Source organism: Oncorhynchus mykiss, chromosome 7 (assembly GCF_013265735.2).
Source record: "Oncorhynchus mykiss isolate Arlee chromosome 7, USDA_OmykA_1.1, whole genome shotgun sequence".
Classification (NCBI taxonomy): Eukaryota; Metazoa; Chordata; class Actinopteri; order Salmoniformes; family Salmonidae; genus Oncorhynchus; species Oncorhynchus mykiss.
In genome coordinates this window covers 83,791,478-83,809,581 of record NC_048571.1, presented here as the reverse complement: position 1 = coordinate 83,809,581, position 18,104 = coordinate 83,791,478, and the positions used below count along the sequence as shown (strand labels likewise).

The window sequence follows — 18,104 nt, the reverse complement described above, 5'->3', positions numbered from 1 at the left end:
GTATTGAGGCATGTGGCCAAAGCCTACGGATGTTGTATTGAGGCATGTGGCCAAAGCCCTGAGCACCTCAGTATAATCACATTCGTCCATCTGTAGCCTGATCAAAGCATGAGAAACCCTACTCAAATAGTCCTTATAAGTAATGCATGATTCTGATTAACAAATCACATTAAGATTGGGAAATAAAATATGCATCTTAGCTGCTGTGCTTTAGGATATGTATAACCCATTTTCAGATAACCTTTATGTTATATGACTGATTTGTTTCGTTCCTCAGCAAGAAAACCACAAATTGTCTCTCAAACAGAAAGGGGAACTAACAAAGAGTGTCACTGACAAGAACCAAAACTAAACAGGTGGGGTTTTAGGAGGGGTTCTGAAAGACACTCATGGGGGGTGTTCACTGTAAGTTGCCCAGCAACAACAACCAGGACATAAAAGACACCCACCAGGAGCCCCACTACATTTACCCAAGAATAGTTAAACAAAATAAAAACTCACACCAAGACAACAGGGAAGATCAGAACAACAAAAAAAATGAACTAGGGAGCGCCAACTAAAGGTGTTAACTCTCTCTCAAGACAACTGGAGCACTGGGCCAGCACAGTTGAAACCCCTTCCCACTGACAAGACGACCAACCAGCACAGTTGAAACCCCTTCCCACTGACAAGATGACCAACCAGCACAGTTGAAACCCCTTCCCACTGACAAGATGACCAACCAGCACAGTTGAAACCCCTTCCCACTGACAAGATGACCAACCAGCACAGTTGAAACCCCTTCCCACTGACAAGATGACCAACCAGCACAGTTGAAACCCCTTCCCACTGACAAGATGACCAACCAGCACAGTTGAAACTCCTTCCCACTGACAAGATGACCAACCAGCACAGTTGAAACTCCTTCCCACTGACAAGATGACCAACCAGCACAGTTGAAACCCCTTCCCACTGACAAGATGACCAACCAGCACAGTTGAAACCCCTTCCCACTGACAAGATGACCAACCAGCACAGTTGAAACTCCTTCCCACTGACAAGATGACCAACCAGCACAGTTGAAACCCCTTCCCACTGATAAGATGACCAACCAGCACAGTTGAAACTCCTTCCCACTGACAAGATGACCAACCAGCACAGTTGAAACCCCTTCCCACTAACAACAACAACAAGTGGGACACAATCATGAAGTGGAACGACATTTATTGGATATTTCAAACTTTTTTAACAAATCAAAAACTGAAAAATTGGGCGTGCAAAATTGTTCAGCCCCCTTAAGTTAATACTTTGTAGCGCCACCTTTTGCTGCGATTACAGCTGTAAGTCGCTTGGGGTATGTCTCTATCAGTTTTGCACATCGAGAGACTGAATTTTTTTCCCATTCCTCCTTGCAAAACAGCTTGAGCTCAGTGAGGTTGGATGGAGAGTATTTGTGAACAGCAGTTTTCAGTTCTTTCCACAGATTCTCGATTGGATTCAGGTCTGGACTTTGACTTGGCCATTCTAACACCTGGATATGTTTATTTTTGAACCATTCTATTGTAGATTTTGCTTTATGTTTTGGATCATTGTCTTGTGTTCAATTTTGGTTTCATCTGACCAGAGCACCTTCTTCCACATGTTTGGTGTGTCTCCCAGGTGGCTTGTGGCAAACTTTAAACAACACTTTTTATGGATATCTTTAAGAAATGGCTTTCTTCTTGCCACTCTTCCATAAAGGCCAGATTTGTGCAATATACGACTGATTGTTGTCCTATGGACAGAGTCTCCCACCTCAGCTGTAGATCTCTGCAGTTCATCCAGAGTGATCATGGGCCTCTTGGCTGCATCTCTGATCAGTCTTCTCCTTGTATGAGCTGAAAATTTAGAGGGACGGCCAGGTCTTGGTAGATTTGCAGTGGTCTGATACTCCTTCCATTTCAATATTATCGCTTGCACAGTGCTCCTTGGGATGTTTAAAGCTTGGGAAATCTTTTTGTATCCAAATTTAAACTTAAACTTCTTCACAACAGTATCTCGGACCTGCCTGGTGTGTTCCTTGTTCTTCATGATGCTCTCTGCGCTTTTAACGGACCTCTGAGACTATCACAGTGCAGGTGCATTTATACGGAGACTTGATTACACACAGGTGGATTGTATTTATCATCATTAGTCATTTAGGTCAACATTGGATCATTCAGAGATCCTCACTGAACTTCTGGAGAGAGTTTACTGCACTGAAAGTAAAGGTGCTGAATAATTTTGCACGCCCAATTTTTCAGTTTTTGATTTGTTAAAAAAAGTTTGAAATATCCAATAAATGTCGTTCCACTTCATGATTGTGTCCCACTTGTTGTTGATTCTTCACAAAAAAAATACAGTTTTATATCTTTATGTTTGAAGCCTGAAATGTGGCAAAAGGTCGCAAAGTTCAAGGGGGCCGAATACTTTCGCAAGGCACTGTATATGGAAAAACTAGAACCTGTGACACATTCAATAGCGCATCTGTAGATGCTGCCTATCCTAAAATCCAGATTCATAATTCAAACACAGTTGAAACCCCTTCCCACTGCCAAGATGACCAACCAGCACAGGTGTAACACATACTGACCAACGAGGCGACACCCTACGTGCTAAAAGTCCGACCTGAAAACATATATGGAAAAACTAGAACCTGTAACACATTCAATAGGGCTTCTGTAGATGCTGCCTATCCTAAAATCCAGATTCATAATTCAAACCTTCCCGTAAATCATTCATGTCAAGGATTTCTTCGAATATGTTGCCGGAATTCTTATACAAACGGATAAATATAAATATTAATATTTATTTTTAAAAATGTTTACATTTTGATGACTCAGTTTTCACTTCCTTTTTTTAGCATACTGTATTCAACTCTACAGATGCTGTTCTCAAATGATGCTGTCTCTGAGGTGTTAAATACAGATAACACTGTGGTATGGTTTCATGTATCTACAATCTATTGAATACGGGGTCTATTGAACAATACAATAAATATACATTACAAATATGGTACATGGTCTATGGTACAGGTCCACTGCCTAATAAGGTACAGTAGCTTGATCACGCCCCCAACCCTGCTTGGTTGTGACGCTAGCAAAGGCCCATGCATTGAAATGCATGGCTGTTGTGTGCTAGTTATTCTATTTGTTTCCATGGGGTTGGCCTGTCACCTGCCTACTGTAGTATAGAGCTGGCAGGGTCCCAGTATCATAAGTCATCTTCATCCTGCTGGAGAGACCTGGTGTCTGGTGTTACGCTAAGTATCAGTACTTCCTGTAAAGGCATCACTTATCACTTATCCCCTGTGAGCGAAAAATAACAATAATAATTACATCCTGTTACTACAACAACCTCATCTTGACTACGCCAACCCACAGGTTGCTACAAGAGTAAAGGCTGTGTCCGAGCAATTACATTTGTTTCCAAGGGGTTGGCCTGTGACCTGTCTACTGGCAGTGTCCTAGTATCAGATCATCTTTATCCATTGTGGTCCTCTGTAGCTCAGTTGGTAGAGCATGACGTTTGCAACGCCAAAATAGTTGGTTTGATTCCCGGGACCATCCACCCATACATGAAAAGGAATGCATTCATGACTATAATTTGCTTTGGATAAAAATGTCCTGATAAAAATGGCATATGTTTTTTTTTGTCACAACCTGGTTCTTAGATCTTAGACAAGCAAAGTATTCCACACGTCCACACGTTGGAGTAACACTAATATTTATTAAATATCTAACAAAGTATTAAAACTACAAAGGAAGACTAACCTGTGAAGTGTGAAATTAGGTATGCGAGGGGTGTAATGGAGATGCATGTGTAGGGGCTTCCTTTCCTCTTGACCATAGCAACTGCCCTAGCCTGAAAAGCAGGGGGGGGGGGGGGTTTCATACGCATACAGTCCACATTCAAAGTTTCCAAACGGCCAAAACATTCAATGAGATCCAGGGATATGGTGCAACAAAAAGGTTCATTCTTCTCATATCTAACAAAAAAAAAAGAATGATTCTCCAATCAACTTAAAGCATGGATTACTTGACGTGACAAATACATAATATGACTTGCTTGTATATCTGTCTGGTCAAAAGACTATACCGCTCCCACGTCTAGCTAGGACTCCTCCCCCCGAAGGCCCCAACTTCCTGCCTTTATCCTAACACACTTACCACAGTACAATGAATGGGAAGAGGGGGGGGGGGACAAAAACTAAGTTACACTAATAACAAAGGAATATATCTCAATCAGGTATCAATATACATCATAAACCTAATATTTCATCAAAAACATTCATATTTAATATATTTACACAAACATACATGGAGCTCTGTATGTTCTGTCTTTTATACAAATATGTTAAAATCGCCACTAACGGTATGGATGAAGGTAAAATGTCTGTAGGTTTTGAAGGGTGCACCTGATCAAAAAACAGAATCAACCAGATCATAAAACAAAATGGTGCTGAGAGAGAGAGAGAGAGAGACACACACACACACGCACACACACACACACACACACACACACACACACAGAGACACACACACACACAGAGAGACACACACACACAGAGAGACACACACACAGAGACACACACACACAGAGAGAGACACACACACACAGAGAGACACACACACACAGAGATGCACACACACAGAGACACACACAGGACTGGGCACCAGGAACTTTTATCTCCTAGTTTATCCCAAACCCAGTTGCAACTTTTCACCTTAATGGCCCAATCGGCTCCACCTGTCCCCATTCTGCAAATAAAGCACAAACACAGAGAAGGAGGCAAGGAGAGCGAGGGGGGTGTAACATTATGTTATTATCATTATCCTCCTCCTTCTGGAGAGAGCTGGAACTGAGTTCTGCTGCTGAGGAGAACTGTATGTGTTAAATAATACATAAGATCCTTCAAAGTCATTATCATAGGACATCTACTGCATTATAAACCAGTAGATAGCATCATTATCATAGAACATCTACTGCATTATAGACCAGTAGATAGCATCATTATTATAGACCAGTAGATAGCATCATTATCATAGGACATCTACTGCATTATAGACCAGTAGATAGCATCATTATTATAGACCAGTAGATAGCATCATTATCATAGGACATCTATTGCATTATAGACCAGTAGATAGCATCATTATCACAGGACATGTACTGCATTATAGACCAGTAGATAGCATCATTATCATAGGACATCTATTGCATTATAGACCAGTAGATAGCATCATTATCACAGGACATGTACTGCATTATAGACCAGTAGATAGCATCATTATCATAGGACATCTATTGCATTATAGACCAGTAGATAACATCATTATCACAGGACATCTACTGCATTATAGACCAGTAGATAACATCATTATCATAGGACATCTACTGCATTATAGACCAGTAGATAGCATCATTATCATAGGACATCTATTGCATTATAGACCAGTAGATAGCATCATTATCATAGGACATCTACTGCATTATAGACCAGTAGATAGCATCATTATTATAGACCAGTAGATAGCATCATTATCATAGGACATCTATTGCATTATAGACCAGTAGATAGCATCATTATCACAGGACATGTACTGCATTATAGACCAGTAGATAGCATCATTATCATAGGACATCTATTGCATTATAGACCAGTAGATAGCATCATTATCACAGGACATGTACTGCATTATAGACCAGTAGATAGCATCATTATCATAGGACATCTATTGCATTATAGACCAGTAGATAACATCATTATCACAGGACATCTACTGCATTATAGACCAGTAGATAACATCATTATCATAGGACATCTACTGCATTATAGACCAGTAGATAGCATCATTATCATAGGACATCTATTGCATTATAGACCAGTAGATAGCATCATTATCATAGGACATCTACTGCATTATAGACCAGTAGATAGCATCATTATCATAGGACATCTACTGCATTATAGACCAGTAGATAGCATCATTATCATAGGACATCTATTGCATTATAGACCAGTAGATAGCATCATTATCATAGGACATCTATTGCATTATAGACCAGTAGATAGCATCATTATCATAGGACATCTACTGCATTATAGACCAGTAGATAGCATCATTATCATAGGACATGTACTGCATTATAGACCAGTAGATAGCATCATTATCATAGGACATCTACTGCATTATAGACCAGTAGATAGCATCATTATCATAGGACATATACTGCATTATAGACCAGTAGATAGCATCATTATCATAGGACATCTACTGCATTATAGACCAGTAGATAGCATCATTATCATAGGACATGTACTGCATTATAGACCAGTAGATAGCATCATTATCATAGGACATATACTGCATTATAGACCAGTAGATAGCATCATTATCATAGAACATCTGCTGCATTATAGACCAGTAGATAGCATCATTATCATAGGACATCTATTAAATTATAGACCAGTAGATAGCATCATTATCATAGGACATCTACTGCATTATAGACCAGTAGATAGCATCATTATCATAGGACATGTACTGCATTATAGACCAGTAGATAGCATCATTATCATAGGACATATACTGCATTATAGACCAGTAGATAGCATCTTTATCATAGGACATCTATTGCATTATAGACCAGTAGATAGCATCGTTATCATAGGACATCTACTGCATTATAGACCAGTAGATAACATCATTATCATAGGACATCTATTGCATTATAGACCAGTAGATAGCATCGTTATCATAGGACATCTACTGCATTATAGACCAGTAGATAACATCATTATCATAGGACATGTACTGCATTATAGACCAGTAGATAAGTCACCATAGAGCAGTAGATACCAGTCACCATAGAGCAGTAGATAACGGTCACCATAGAGCAGTAGATAACAGTCACCATAGAGCAGTAGATAACAGTCACCATAGAGCAGTAGATAAAGTCATCATAGAGCAGTAGATAACAGTCATCATAGAGCAGTAGCTAACAGTCATCATAGAGCAGTATATACCAGTCACCATAGAGCAGTAGATAACGGTCACCATAGAGCAGTAGATAACAGTCACCATAGAGCAGTAGATAACAGTCATCATAGAGCAGTAGATAACAGTCATCATAGAGCAGTATATACCAGTCACCATAGAGCAGTAGATAACGGTCACCATAGAGCAGTAGATACCAGTCACCATAGAGCAGTATATACCAGTCACCATAGAGCAGTAGATAACGGTCACCATAGAGCAGTAGATAACAGTCACCATAGAGCAGTAGATAACAGTCATCATAGAGCAGTAGATAACAGTCATCATAGAGCAGTATATACCAGTCACCATAGAGCAGTAGATAACGGTCACCATAGAGCAGTAGATACCAGTCACCATAGAGCAGTAGATAACGGTCACCATAGACCAGTAGATAACAGTCACCATAGAATAGTAGATAACAGTCACCATAGAGCAGTAGATAACAGTCACCATAGAGCTGTAGATAACAGTCACCATGCCATTTTGTACGATTTGATAGGTAATTTATAAACCAATCTAGAGCATGACCAGTAATTCCACAACATTTTGACCTTTGCACCAACACAGCATGGGTCCACGGTGTCAAAAGCCTTTGACAAATCAATAAAAATAGACACACAATGTAACTTCTTATCAAGAGCACAGTGAACGTCATTTAAAACCTTCAATGTTGCTGAAATAGTGCTGTGGCCAGACCTAAAACCTGATTGCATTCCATTTAGGATGTTGTTTCCTTGGAAGTTGGTCTTTAGCTGCCTACTAACTAAGGACTCCAGTAACTTTGACAGTACAGACAATTTTGATATGGGTCGATAGTTGTCAAGGAGCGAGGGATCTCCACCTTTCAGGAGGCAGTACAAAAGTAGATTTCCATAATTTGGGGATTTCCTTAACATCAAGCGTAAGCTTAAAAATACATGCAATTAAGGGGGAGCAATGATGTCTGCAGCTAGGTGTAGGAGGCGGGGGTCTAGTTCATCAGGGCCAGGGGATGTTTTTTTAATCAATTTCTTTCGGGGCTTTACACACTTCTGAAACAGAGAAGGATGAAAAGGAGAACCTAGTGAAGGAGTGCACAGGGGTGTCAGGTAAATTTATAGGGGGTCAATTATACCTTTGACCTTTTCAAATTAACTGCCTGCATCTAAAAAATGCTGGTTCAAGGCTTTCAGAATGCAGGTTCTCTCAGTTACAATCTGTGTGTTGAACAACAATTGTTTAGGAAGCTGTGTATCTTTTCTGCACTCCAAACCTTTCACTATTTGCCAAAATTTGGATTGATTATTTAAATTTTGTGAAGTAGATTTCAGGTTGTGGTCTGCTTTCAATTTACAGATCATAGCCACACCCAACAGTCACCATAGAGCAGTAGATAACAGTCACCATAGAGCAGTAGATACCAGTCACCATAGAGCAGTAGATAACAGTCACCATAGAGCAGTAGATAACAGTCACCATAGAGCTGTAGATAACAGTCACCGTAGAGCTGTAGATAACAGTCACCATAGAGCAGTAGATAACAGTCACCACAGAGCAGTAGATAACAGTCACCATAGAGCAGTAGATAACAGTCACCGTAGAGCAGTAGATACCAGTCACCATAGAGCAGTAGATAACAGTCACTATAGAGCAGTAGATAACAGTCACCATAGAGTATTAGATAAAAGTCACCATAGAGCAGTAGATAACAGTCACCATAGAGCAGTAGATAAGTCATCATAGAGCAGTATATACCAGTCACCATTGAGCAGTAGATACCAGTCACCATAGAGCAGTATATACCAGTCACCATAGAGCAGTATATACCAGTCACCATAGAGCAGTAGATACCAGTCACCATAGAGCAGTATATACCAGTCACCATAGAGCAATAGATAACGGTCACCATAGAACAAATCGCGAATAAATGTTATTCAGGTTGGGGGTGAGTTCCTACTAGAATGTCATTACAAGGACAATGAATTTTGTTCATACTTTGTTCACAACTTGCTACCAAGCTGCTGTGTGTATCAAACGCAGAGTTCCAGAGGTGGACATTATGTTGAATTGAAGACACGTGTAACGACGTTAATTCTTAGCCTTTTGTTGATAGTCATTTACTCTGAGTAGTCTACACTCAACAGGTTAAAAACAGAAAAGCTTTGCTAGAAGGGACTTTCTAAAAAAGATGCCAACAAAAACGGAGTATCATTAATATTATTTAAATTGGCAGAGCTGAACCAAAGCAGCTGATAAGAAGACTAATGTGCTTTCCAAAATGGCACCCTATTCCCTATAAGGGCCCTGGTCAAAAATAGTGCACTAAATAATGAATAGGGTGCCATTTGGGACCAGGTCTGGAACAGGAACATGACCTGAAGCAGAGGATCCTTAGAAGATCTTTATCTCATTAACTCTAATGTGGACTTTTTAATTGGAATTGATTCCTCCGGGGATTCTATCAGGTCATAATATATGTGATTATCTGATGGACACATTTGAGTAAAAAAAAAAAAATCCACCACTAATGGTAATAAAATTGAATTTGTAGCCGTTGATGTGAGGTTGAACAACTAACTGTATCAACTGGAGTACTCAGTACTGTTTATGAGTATGACAATCCTGAAGGTCAGTTTGATCCATTGTAATGCCTTATGAAGCAGTTGGCACCAGATTTGTCAGAGTATGGAGGGAGAGGTGGATGGGGAGAATGGGTTCTACATGTATCAAACAAACAAACAGCTAGCACTCAGAAACTCCATACCCCAAGTCAATTTGTTGGACCACAAACCACAGTATTTCCCGAAAATGTCCCCATTTTGTCTTCATAAAGCGTTCGCATTTTGTTGTGTTACAGCTTGCATTCTAAATGGATTAAATATATGTTGTTGTTGTTGTTGTTGTTGTTTTTTTGCCTCACCCATCTACACACAATACCTCATAATGACAAAGTTGAAAACATGTTTTCAAAAATGTTTGCAAATGTATTGAAAATGAAATACAGAAATATCTCATTTACATTAGTATTCACACCCCGAGTCAATACATGATAGAAGTATCTGGGTGTCTGGGTGTATTGATACACCGTCCAAAGTGTAATCGATGACTTCACCATGCTCAAAGGGATATTCAATGTCTGATATTCAAAAGTATATATTTTTTTGAATTAATTTTTAAGCATCCCTTCTTTTACGAGGCATTTAAAAGCCTCCCGGGTCTTTGTGGTTGAATCTGTGTTTAAAATTCACTGCTTGACTGAGGGACCTGAGGGACAGATAATTGTATGTGAAGGAGTACATCTTAAACACTATTATTGCACACAGAGTGAGTCCACACAACTTTTTATGTGATTTGTTAAGCACATTTTTAACCCTGAACTTACTTAGTTAAATACTTATTGACTCAATACTTTTCAGATTTTAATTTTGTATTAATTTGTTTAAAAAAATCCCAAAACATAATTACACTTTGATATTATGGGGTATTTTGTGTAGGCAAAATCGAAATGTAATCCATTTTAAATTCAGGCTGTAACACAACAAAAGGTGGAAAAAGTCAAGGGGTTTGAATACTTTCTGAAGGCACTGTACCTTGAGACTTGAAATAGGGCTCACTTCTCTCCAATCTTTGGCTAACATGGTGTTGCTGAACGATACTGTTTCAACCTATTATTGGATTTCCACTCCAGTCTCAAACGCTTGCTGGGGATTTTCTGTGAGAGACGATTTCAGAGCTCAGCTGCCTGTAGGTCAATTAGGTTTTGGTGGGATTGATACAACAAATCAATTTAGCTGGGCACCATGATGGGTGATGGCAATGAAAGTGACGGATTATTTAGAGACACACACACACACACACACACACACACACACACACACACACACACACACACACACACACACACACACGGGTCTGCAATGACAGACACAGTTCGCAACGGTTCTTGACTTTATTCTTAGATTTGTGTTGACAATCTGCCAACATATTCTTTCCTGACATATTGAAGCGTTCATACTCTCTCCGTAACGCATTGAATGGTTCTTGTCTGCATCTGACTTCCTTAAATGTCAGATACATAATCATGAATCCTCAATATACATTATCTCTCTATTGAGCTGACCATAAGGAACACTACAGTTAATCACTTTGGTACAAAAAAGCCTGATGGAAGAATTCAATCAAATCAGTCTGCAGAGGAATCAACATACACTGTTCCAGTGCATTATTCCAGTGCATTATTCCAGTGCATTATTCCAGTGCATTATTCCTGTTCATTATCCCTGCTAAATACAGATATGTGTTTGACTTTGTGTATTACTTTGACAGGCATCATATTCAAGGCACCGGTAATTCAGAATTATTTTCAAGAAGAAAAAAATATCTAAATTTGGGTTTGTTTTCTTGTTTTCTGTTGCTTAATTTACTGTTACTTGACTCAGTTGAATGCGTATTGGTAAATAAACAGTGAAGTATCAGCTTTGGAAACCGGAGGGGTTGACTCAAGTCAGTGGAATTGGTAAACAACTCCAGGGTTGAAATGATTCTGAAACCCGCCATGTGTATCATTTGAAATTAAAAGCAATTAATTTCTGTGTTTACTTCAGGGAGATTAATGTGTGCATGCAGAAACATAACCCGATGATTAATATCCTTAAGAGTCTATTGACGCACGCGTGTCAATCTAAGTAGCACTCACGTCGTTAGCCATGAAGTGCTTTGAAAGGCTGGTCAAGGCTCATAATCAACAGCATCCTCCCAGATAGCCTAGACCCACTCCAATTCACGTACCGCCCCAGCAGATCCACAGATGACGCAATCGCACTCCACACTGCCCTTTCCCACCTGGACAAAAGAAACACCTACGTGAGAATGCTGTTCATTGACTACAGCTCAGCGTTCAACACCGTAGTGTCCACAAAGCTCATCACTAAACGCCTCCCTTAGCAACTCTGGTATCGGCTTGAGGGGGGATATACACGGCCATGACTCTAACCGAAGAAAATTGTTTTGGGAGATAATACAGCCGGCATTTGATTGTGAGGTACTCTAGGTCGGGCGAACAAAAGAACTTGAGTTCCTGTATGTTATCACAGTTACACAATGAGTCGTTAGTCATTAAACATACACCCCCGACCTTCTTTTTCCCGGAGAGATATTTATTCCTGTCCGCAAACTTAACTGAGAACCCAACTGGTTGGATCGACTCAGACAGTATATCCCGAAAGAGCCATGTTTCCGTGAAACAGAGTATATTACAATCCCTGATGTCTCCCTGGACAGAAACTCTCGCCCAGAGCTCGTCAACTTTATTATCCAGAGACTGAACATTAGCGAGTAATATACTCAGAAGCGGTGGGTGGTGGGCGCGCCTCCTAAGTTGGACTAGAAGTACTGAGTACCTCTCCTCCGCCAGTGTTGTTTTGGGTCGGCCTCTGGAATCAGTTCCATTGCCCTGTGGGGTGCGAACAAAGGGTACACCTCGGGAAAGTTGTATTCCAGGTTGTAATGCTGGTAGTGCTGGTGAGTTAGCAACACTCTGATATCCAATAGTTCTTCCCAGCTGTATGTAATAACACCCCAAAACATCTGGGCAAATAATGTACGAAATAAGAGCTAGAAGCTGTCGACGCCATTTTTGTCTCGTAACTAACCATTTGAAACTGACCATACGTAATTAACCAGGCGTAACTAGCCATACATACTGTAACTACTAGATGTTGAATGATGCTGTACCTCTCTTGTACTTAGTGTAACAGTTTAGCTTATGTCCCTCTCCTATCCCCTACCTGGGCTCGAACCAGGGACTCTCTGCAAACGTAGACAACAGCCACCCTCAAAGCATCGTTACCCATCGCTCCACAAAAGCCGCGGCCCTTGCAGAGCAAGGAGAACAACTACTCAGAGCGAGTGACTTCACCAATTGAAACGCTATTAGCACGCACCACCGCTAACTAGCTAGCCATTTCACATCGGTTACATTAGCATGATATAAAAATAATTAGCTGGGAGCAGGAATATAAATTATGTTCGATTGAAAGAGGATCCTTACGGAATATGTTAAAAACAGGAAGTAAATCAAACGTTACTAGGTCCTCACAACATTACAATTCCCGAAAGACAACACTAGAGCCAGATGAATGGGATGGTTCAACACTCATCAGCTAACAACAACTAACATCTGATTAAACAAGGCTGGGATCATTTTCAAACCCACAATAGCAATGTTTACGCGGTACTTTAATTTACAATATTCATCCCGGGCCCACACACTTATAATTCTGAAAAGTTAAAACATTCCTGTGAGGGGGGTCGCTCTGATAGTACTATGACCAGTCTGTGAGTTCAATATTGCAATGTGGGTTTGTTTGAAATGACTGTGTTGTAGACTGTTTCTATGTCTAACAGCATGGGACTGTGCCCCCACAATGCCCCACAAGTGTGTATTTTTGGGGAAGATAAACACATGACTCTGTCAGCTAGTCGGTTTAGTTGAATGCATTGTCTATCTTGGAGGTTAAACTCGTCAATTAGTTCCCTTGTACCAGGCAAAAAAAAATCACAACCTAGAATTATATGTCAAGAACAAACACACACACACACTTTCTGCATGTATGTTAGGACTGAGCTGCTTCATAACTTCAACTGAATCAAATGGCTAGTTAACAGGTTAATGATCACGCTAAAGTCAAGCATTTGAAGGACATGCTCTTTCCACTGTGAAAACAGAGGAGACACTGTACATATGACATTTGAAATGTCTCTATTCCTATGAAAGTTTTGTGAGTGTAAAGTTTACTGTGCATTTTTGGTAGATTATTAGGTAAACTTAGGTATATTATCTATTTAATTTGCTTTGTCAATGTAAACATATGTTTCCCATGCCAATGAAGCCCTTTGAATTGAATTTAGGGAGCAATAGTGAGAGAGAGCAAGAGAAAGAGAGAGAGGATAGTGAGAGAGAGCAAGAGAAAGAGAGAGAGGATAGTGAGAGAGCAAGAGAAAGAGAGAGAGAGGATAGTGAGAGAGAGCAAGAGAAAGAGAGAGAGGATAGTGAGAGAGAGCAAGAGAAAGAGAGAGAGGATAGTGAGAGAGAGCAAGAGAAAGAGAGAGAGAGGATAGTGAGAGAGAGCAAGAGAAAGAGAGAGAGGATAGTGAGAGAGAGCAAGAGAAAGAGAGAGAGGATAGAGAGAGAGGATAGTGAGAGAGAGCAAGATAAAGAGAGAGAGGATAGTGAGAGAGCAAGAGAAAGAGAGAGAGAGGATAGTGAGAGAGAGCAAGAGAAAGAGGATAGTGAGAGAGCAAGAGAAAGAGAGAGAGAGAAGTGGAACGTATGCTCCACCTGCTGGTGGTAAATGGTACATCTGTAATTTACAGTATCAATAAATACATTCTGCAGTGTGTGTGTGTGTGTGTGTGTGTGTGTGTGTGTGTGTGTGTGTGTGTGTGTGTGTGTGTGTGTGTGTGTGCATGCATATAAACATGCACATAAAATGTATGATGCCCTGCTTTGTGTGTCACCTTGTGTCACCCCACAAGTAGAATGTTGTATAACTGTAACCAAACCAGTAGAATGTTGTGTTACTGTCACCCCACCAGTAGAATGTTGTGTTACTGTCACCCCACCATTAGAATGTTGTGTTACTGTCACCCCACCAGTAGAATGTTGTGTTTTGTCACACCACCAGTAGAATGTTGTGTTACTGTCACCCCACCATTAGAATGTTGTGTTACTGTCACCCCACCAGTAGAATGTTGTGTTTTGTCACCCCACCATTAGAATGTTGTGTTACTGTCACCCCACCAGTAGAATGTTGTGTAACTGTCACCGCAACCAATAGAATGTTGTATATCTGTCACCCCACCAGTAGAATGTTGTGTTACTGTCACCCCACCATTAGAATGTTGTGTTACTGTCACCCCACCAATAGAATGTTGTGTTTTGTCACCCCACCATTAGAATGTTGTGTTACTGTCACCCCACCAGTAGAATGTTGTGTAACTGTCAGCGCAACCAATAGAATGTTGTATATCTGTCACCCCACCAGTAGAATGTTGTGTAACTGTCACCCCACCATTAGAATGTTGTGTTTTGTCACCCCTTCAGCAGTATAATGTTGTGTTACAGTCACCCCAAAAGTAGAATGTTGTGTTAGTGTCACCCCACCAGTAGAATGTTGTATAACTGTCACCCCACCATTAGAATGTTGTGTAACTGTCACCCACCAGTAGAATGTTGTGTAACTGTCACCAACCAGTAGAATGTTGTGTAACTGTCACCCCCACCAGTAGAATGTTGTGTAACTGTCACCCCACCAGTAGAATGTTGTATAACTGTCACCCCACCAGTAGAATGTTGTGTTACTGTCACCCCACCAGTAGAATGTTGTGTTACTGTCACCTCACCATTAGAATGTTGTGTAACTGTCACCCCACCAATTAGAATGTTGTGTAACTGTCACCCCACCAGTAGAATGTTGTGTAACTGTCACCCCCACCAGTAGAATGTTGTGTAACTGTCACCCCACCAGTAGAATGTTGTATTTTGTCACCACTTCAGCAGTATAATGTTGTGTTACAGTCACCCCACCAGTAGAATGTTGTGTAACTGTCACCCCACCAGTATAACTTTGTGTTACTGTCACCCCACCAGTAGAATGTTGTGTTAGTGTCACCCCACCAGTAGAATGTTGTGTAACTGTCACCCCCACCAGTAGAATGTTGTGTAACTGTCACCCCACCAGTAGAATGTTGTATTTTGTCACCACTTCAGCAGTATAATGTTGTGTTACAGTCACCCCACCAGTAGAATGTTGTGTAAATGTCACCCCACCATTAGCATGTTGTGTAACTGTCACCCCACCAGCAGAATGTTGTGTAACTGTCACCCCCACAAGTAAAATGTTGTATAACTGTCACCCCAAAATTAGAATGTTGTGTAACTGTCACCCCACCAGTAGAATGTTGTGTTACTGTCACCTCACCATTAGAATGTTGTGTAACTGTCACCGCACCAGTAGAATGTTGTGTAAATGTCACCCCTACCAGTAGAATGCTGTGTAACTGTCACCCCACCAGTAGAATGTTGTGTTTTGTCACCTCTTCAGCAGTATATTGCTGTGTTACAGTTACCACAACAGTAGAATGTGGTGTAACTGTAAACCCCACCAGTAGAATGTTTTGTTACTGTCACGCCACCAGTAGAATGTTGTGTTACTGTCACTACCACCAGTAGAATGTTGTGTTTTACTGTCAAACAACTAGTAGAATGTTGTGTTACTGTCACGCCACCAGTAGAATGTTGTGTTTGACTGTCAACCCCAACAGTAGAATGTTGTGTTATTGTCACCCCACCAGTAGAATGTTGTGTTACTGTCACCCCACCAGTAGAATGTTGTGTTACTGTCACCCCACCAGTAGAATGTTGTGTAACTGTCACCCCACCAGTAGAATGTTGTGTTTTGTCACCCCTTTAGCAGTATAATGTTGTGTAACTGTCACCCCACCAGTAGAATGTTGTGTTTTGACACCCCTTCAGCAGTATAATGTTGTGTTACAGTCACCCCACCAGTAGAATGTGGTGTAACTGTCACCCCACCAGTAGAATGTTGTGTTACTGTCACCCCACCAGTAGAATGTTGTGTTACTGTAACCCCACCAGTAGAATGTTGTGTTACTGTCACGCCACCAGTAGAATGTTGTGTTTGACTGTCAACCCCAACAGTAGAATGTTGTGTTATTGTCACCCCACCAGTAGAATGTTGTGTTACTGTCACCCCACCAGTAGAATGTTGTGTTACTGTCACCCCACCAGTAGAATGTTGTGTAACTGTCACCCCACCAGTAGAATGTTGTGTTTTGTCACCCCTTCAGCAGTATAATGTTGTGTAACTGTCACCCCACCAGTAGAATGTTGTGTTTTGACACCCCTTCAGCAGTATAATGTTGTGTTACAGTCACCCCACCAGTAGAATGTGGTGTAACTGTCACCCCACCAGTAGAATGTTGTGTTACTGTCACCCCACCAGTAGAATGTTGTATAACTGTCATCCCACCAATATAATGTTGTGTTACTGTCACCCCACCAGTAGAATGTTGTGTTACTGTCACCCCCCATTAGAATGTTGTGTTACTGTCACGCCACCAGTAGAATGTTGTGTTTGACTGTCAACCCCAACAGTAGAATGTTGTATAAATGTCACCCCACCAGTAGAATGTTGTGTTACTGTCACCCCACCAGTAGAATGTTGTGTTACTGTCACCCCACCAGTAGAATGTTGTGTAACTGTCACCCCACCAGTAGAATGTTGTGTTTTGTCACCCCTTTAGCAGTATAATGTTGTGTAACTGTCACCCCACCAGTAGAATGTTGTGTTTTGACACCCCTTCAGCAGTATAATGTTGTGTTACAGTCACCCCACCAGTAGAATGTGGTGTAACTGTCACCCCACCAGTAGAATGTTGTGTTACTGTCACCCCACCAGTAGAATGTTGTGTTACTGTAACCCCACCAGTAGAATGTTGTGTTACTGTCACGCCACCAGTAGAATGTTGTGTTTGACTGTCAACCCCAACAGTAGAATGTTGTGTTATTGTCACCCCACCAGTAGAATGTTGTGTTACTGTCACCCCACCAGTAGAATGTTGTGTTACTGTCACCCCACCAGTAGAATGTTGTGTAACTGTCACCCCACCAGTAGAATGTTGTGTTTTGTCACCCCTTCAGCAGTATAATGTTGTGTAACTGTCACCCCACCAGTAGAATGTTGTGTTTTGACACCCCTTCAGCAGTATAATGTTGTGTTACAGTCACCCCACCAGTAGAATGTGGTGTAACTGTCACCCCACCAGTAGAATGTTGTGTTACTGTCACCCCACCAGTAGAATGTTGTATAACTGTCATCCCACCAATATAATGTTGTGTTACTGTCACCCCACCAGTAGAATGTTGTGTTACTGTCACCCCCCATTAGAATGTTGCATAACTGTCACCACACCAGTAGAATGTTGTGTTACTATAACCCCACCAGTAGAATGTTGTATAAATGTCACCCCACCAGTAGAATGTTGTGTTACTGTCACCCCACC

At 40.9% G+C, this 18,104-nt stretch overlaps 1 protein-coding gene across 1 annotated transcript; it reads right to left on the bottom strand.

The window, feature by feature from the left end:
* Positions 1-6,981: 6,981 nt before the first annotated feature.
* Positions 6,982-8,971, bottom strand: LOC118965393. The gene is made up of 2 exons (XM_036984494.1): positions 8,400-8,971; positions 6,982-7,490 (listed from the first exon to the last, which is right to left on the bottom strand). Exons 1-2 carry the CDS (start codon positions 8,926-8,928, stop codon positions 7,000-7,002), a joined length of 1,020 nt encoding a protein of 339 aa, XP_036840389.1. The 5' UTR covers positions 8,929-8,971; the 3' UTR covers positions 6,982-6,999.
* Between the last annotated feature and the right edge of the window lie 9,133 nt (positions 8,972-18,104).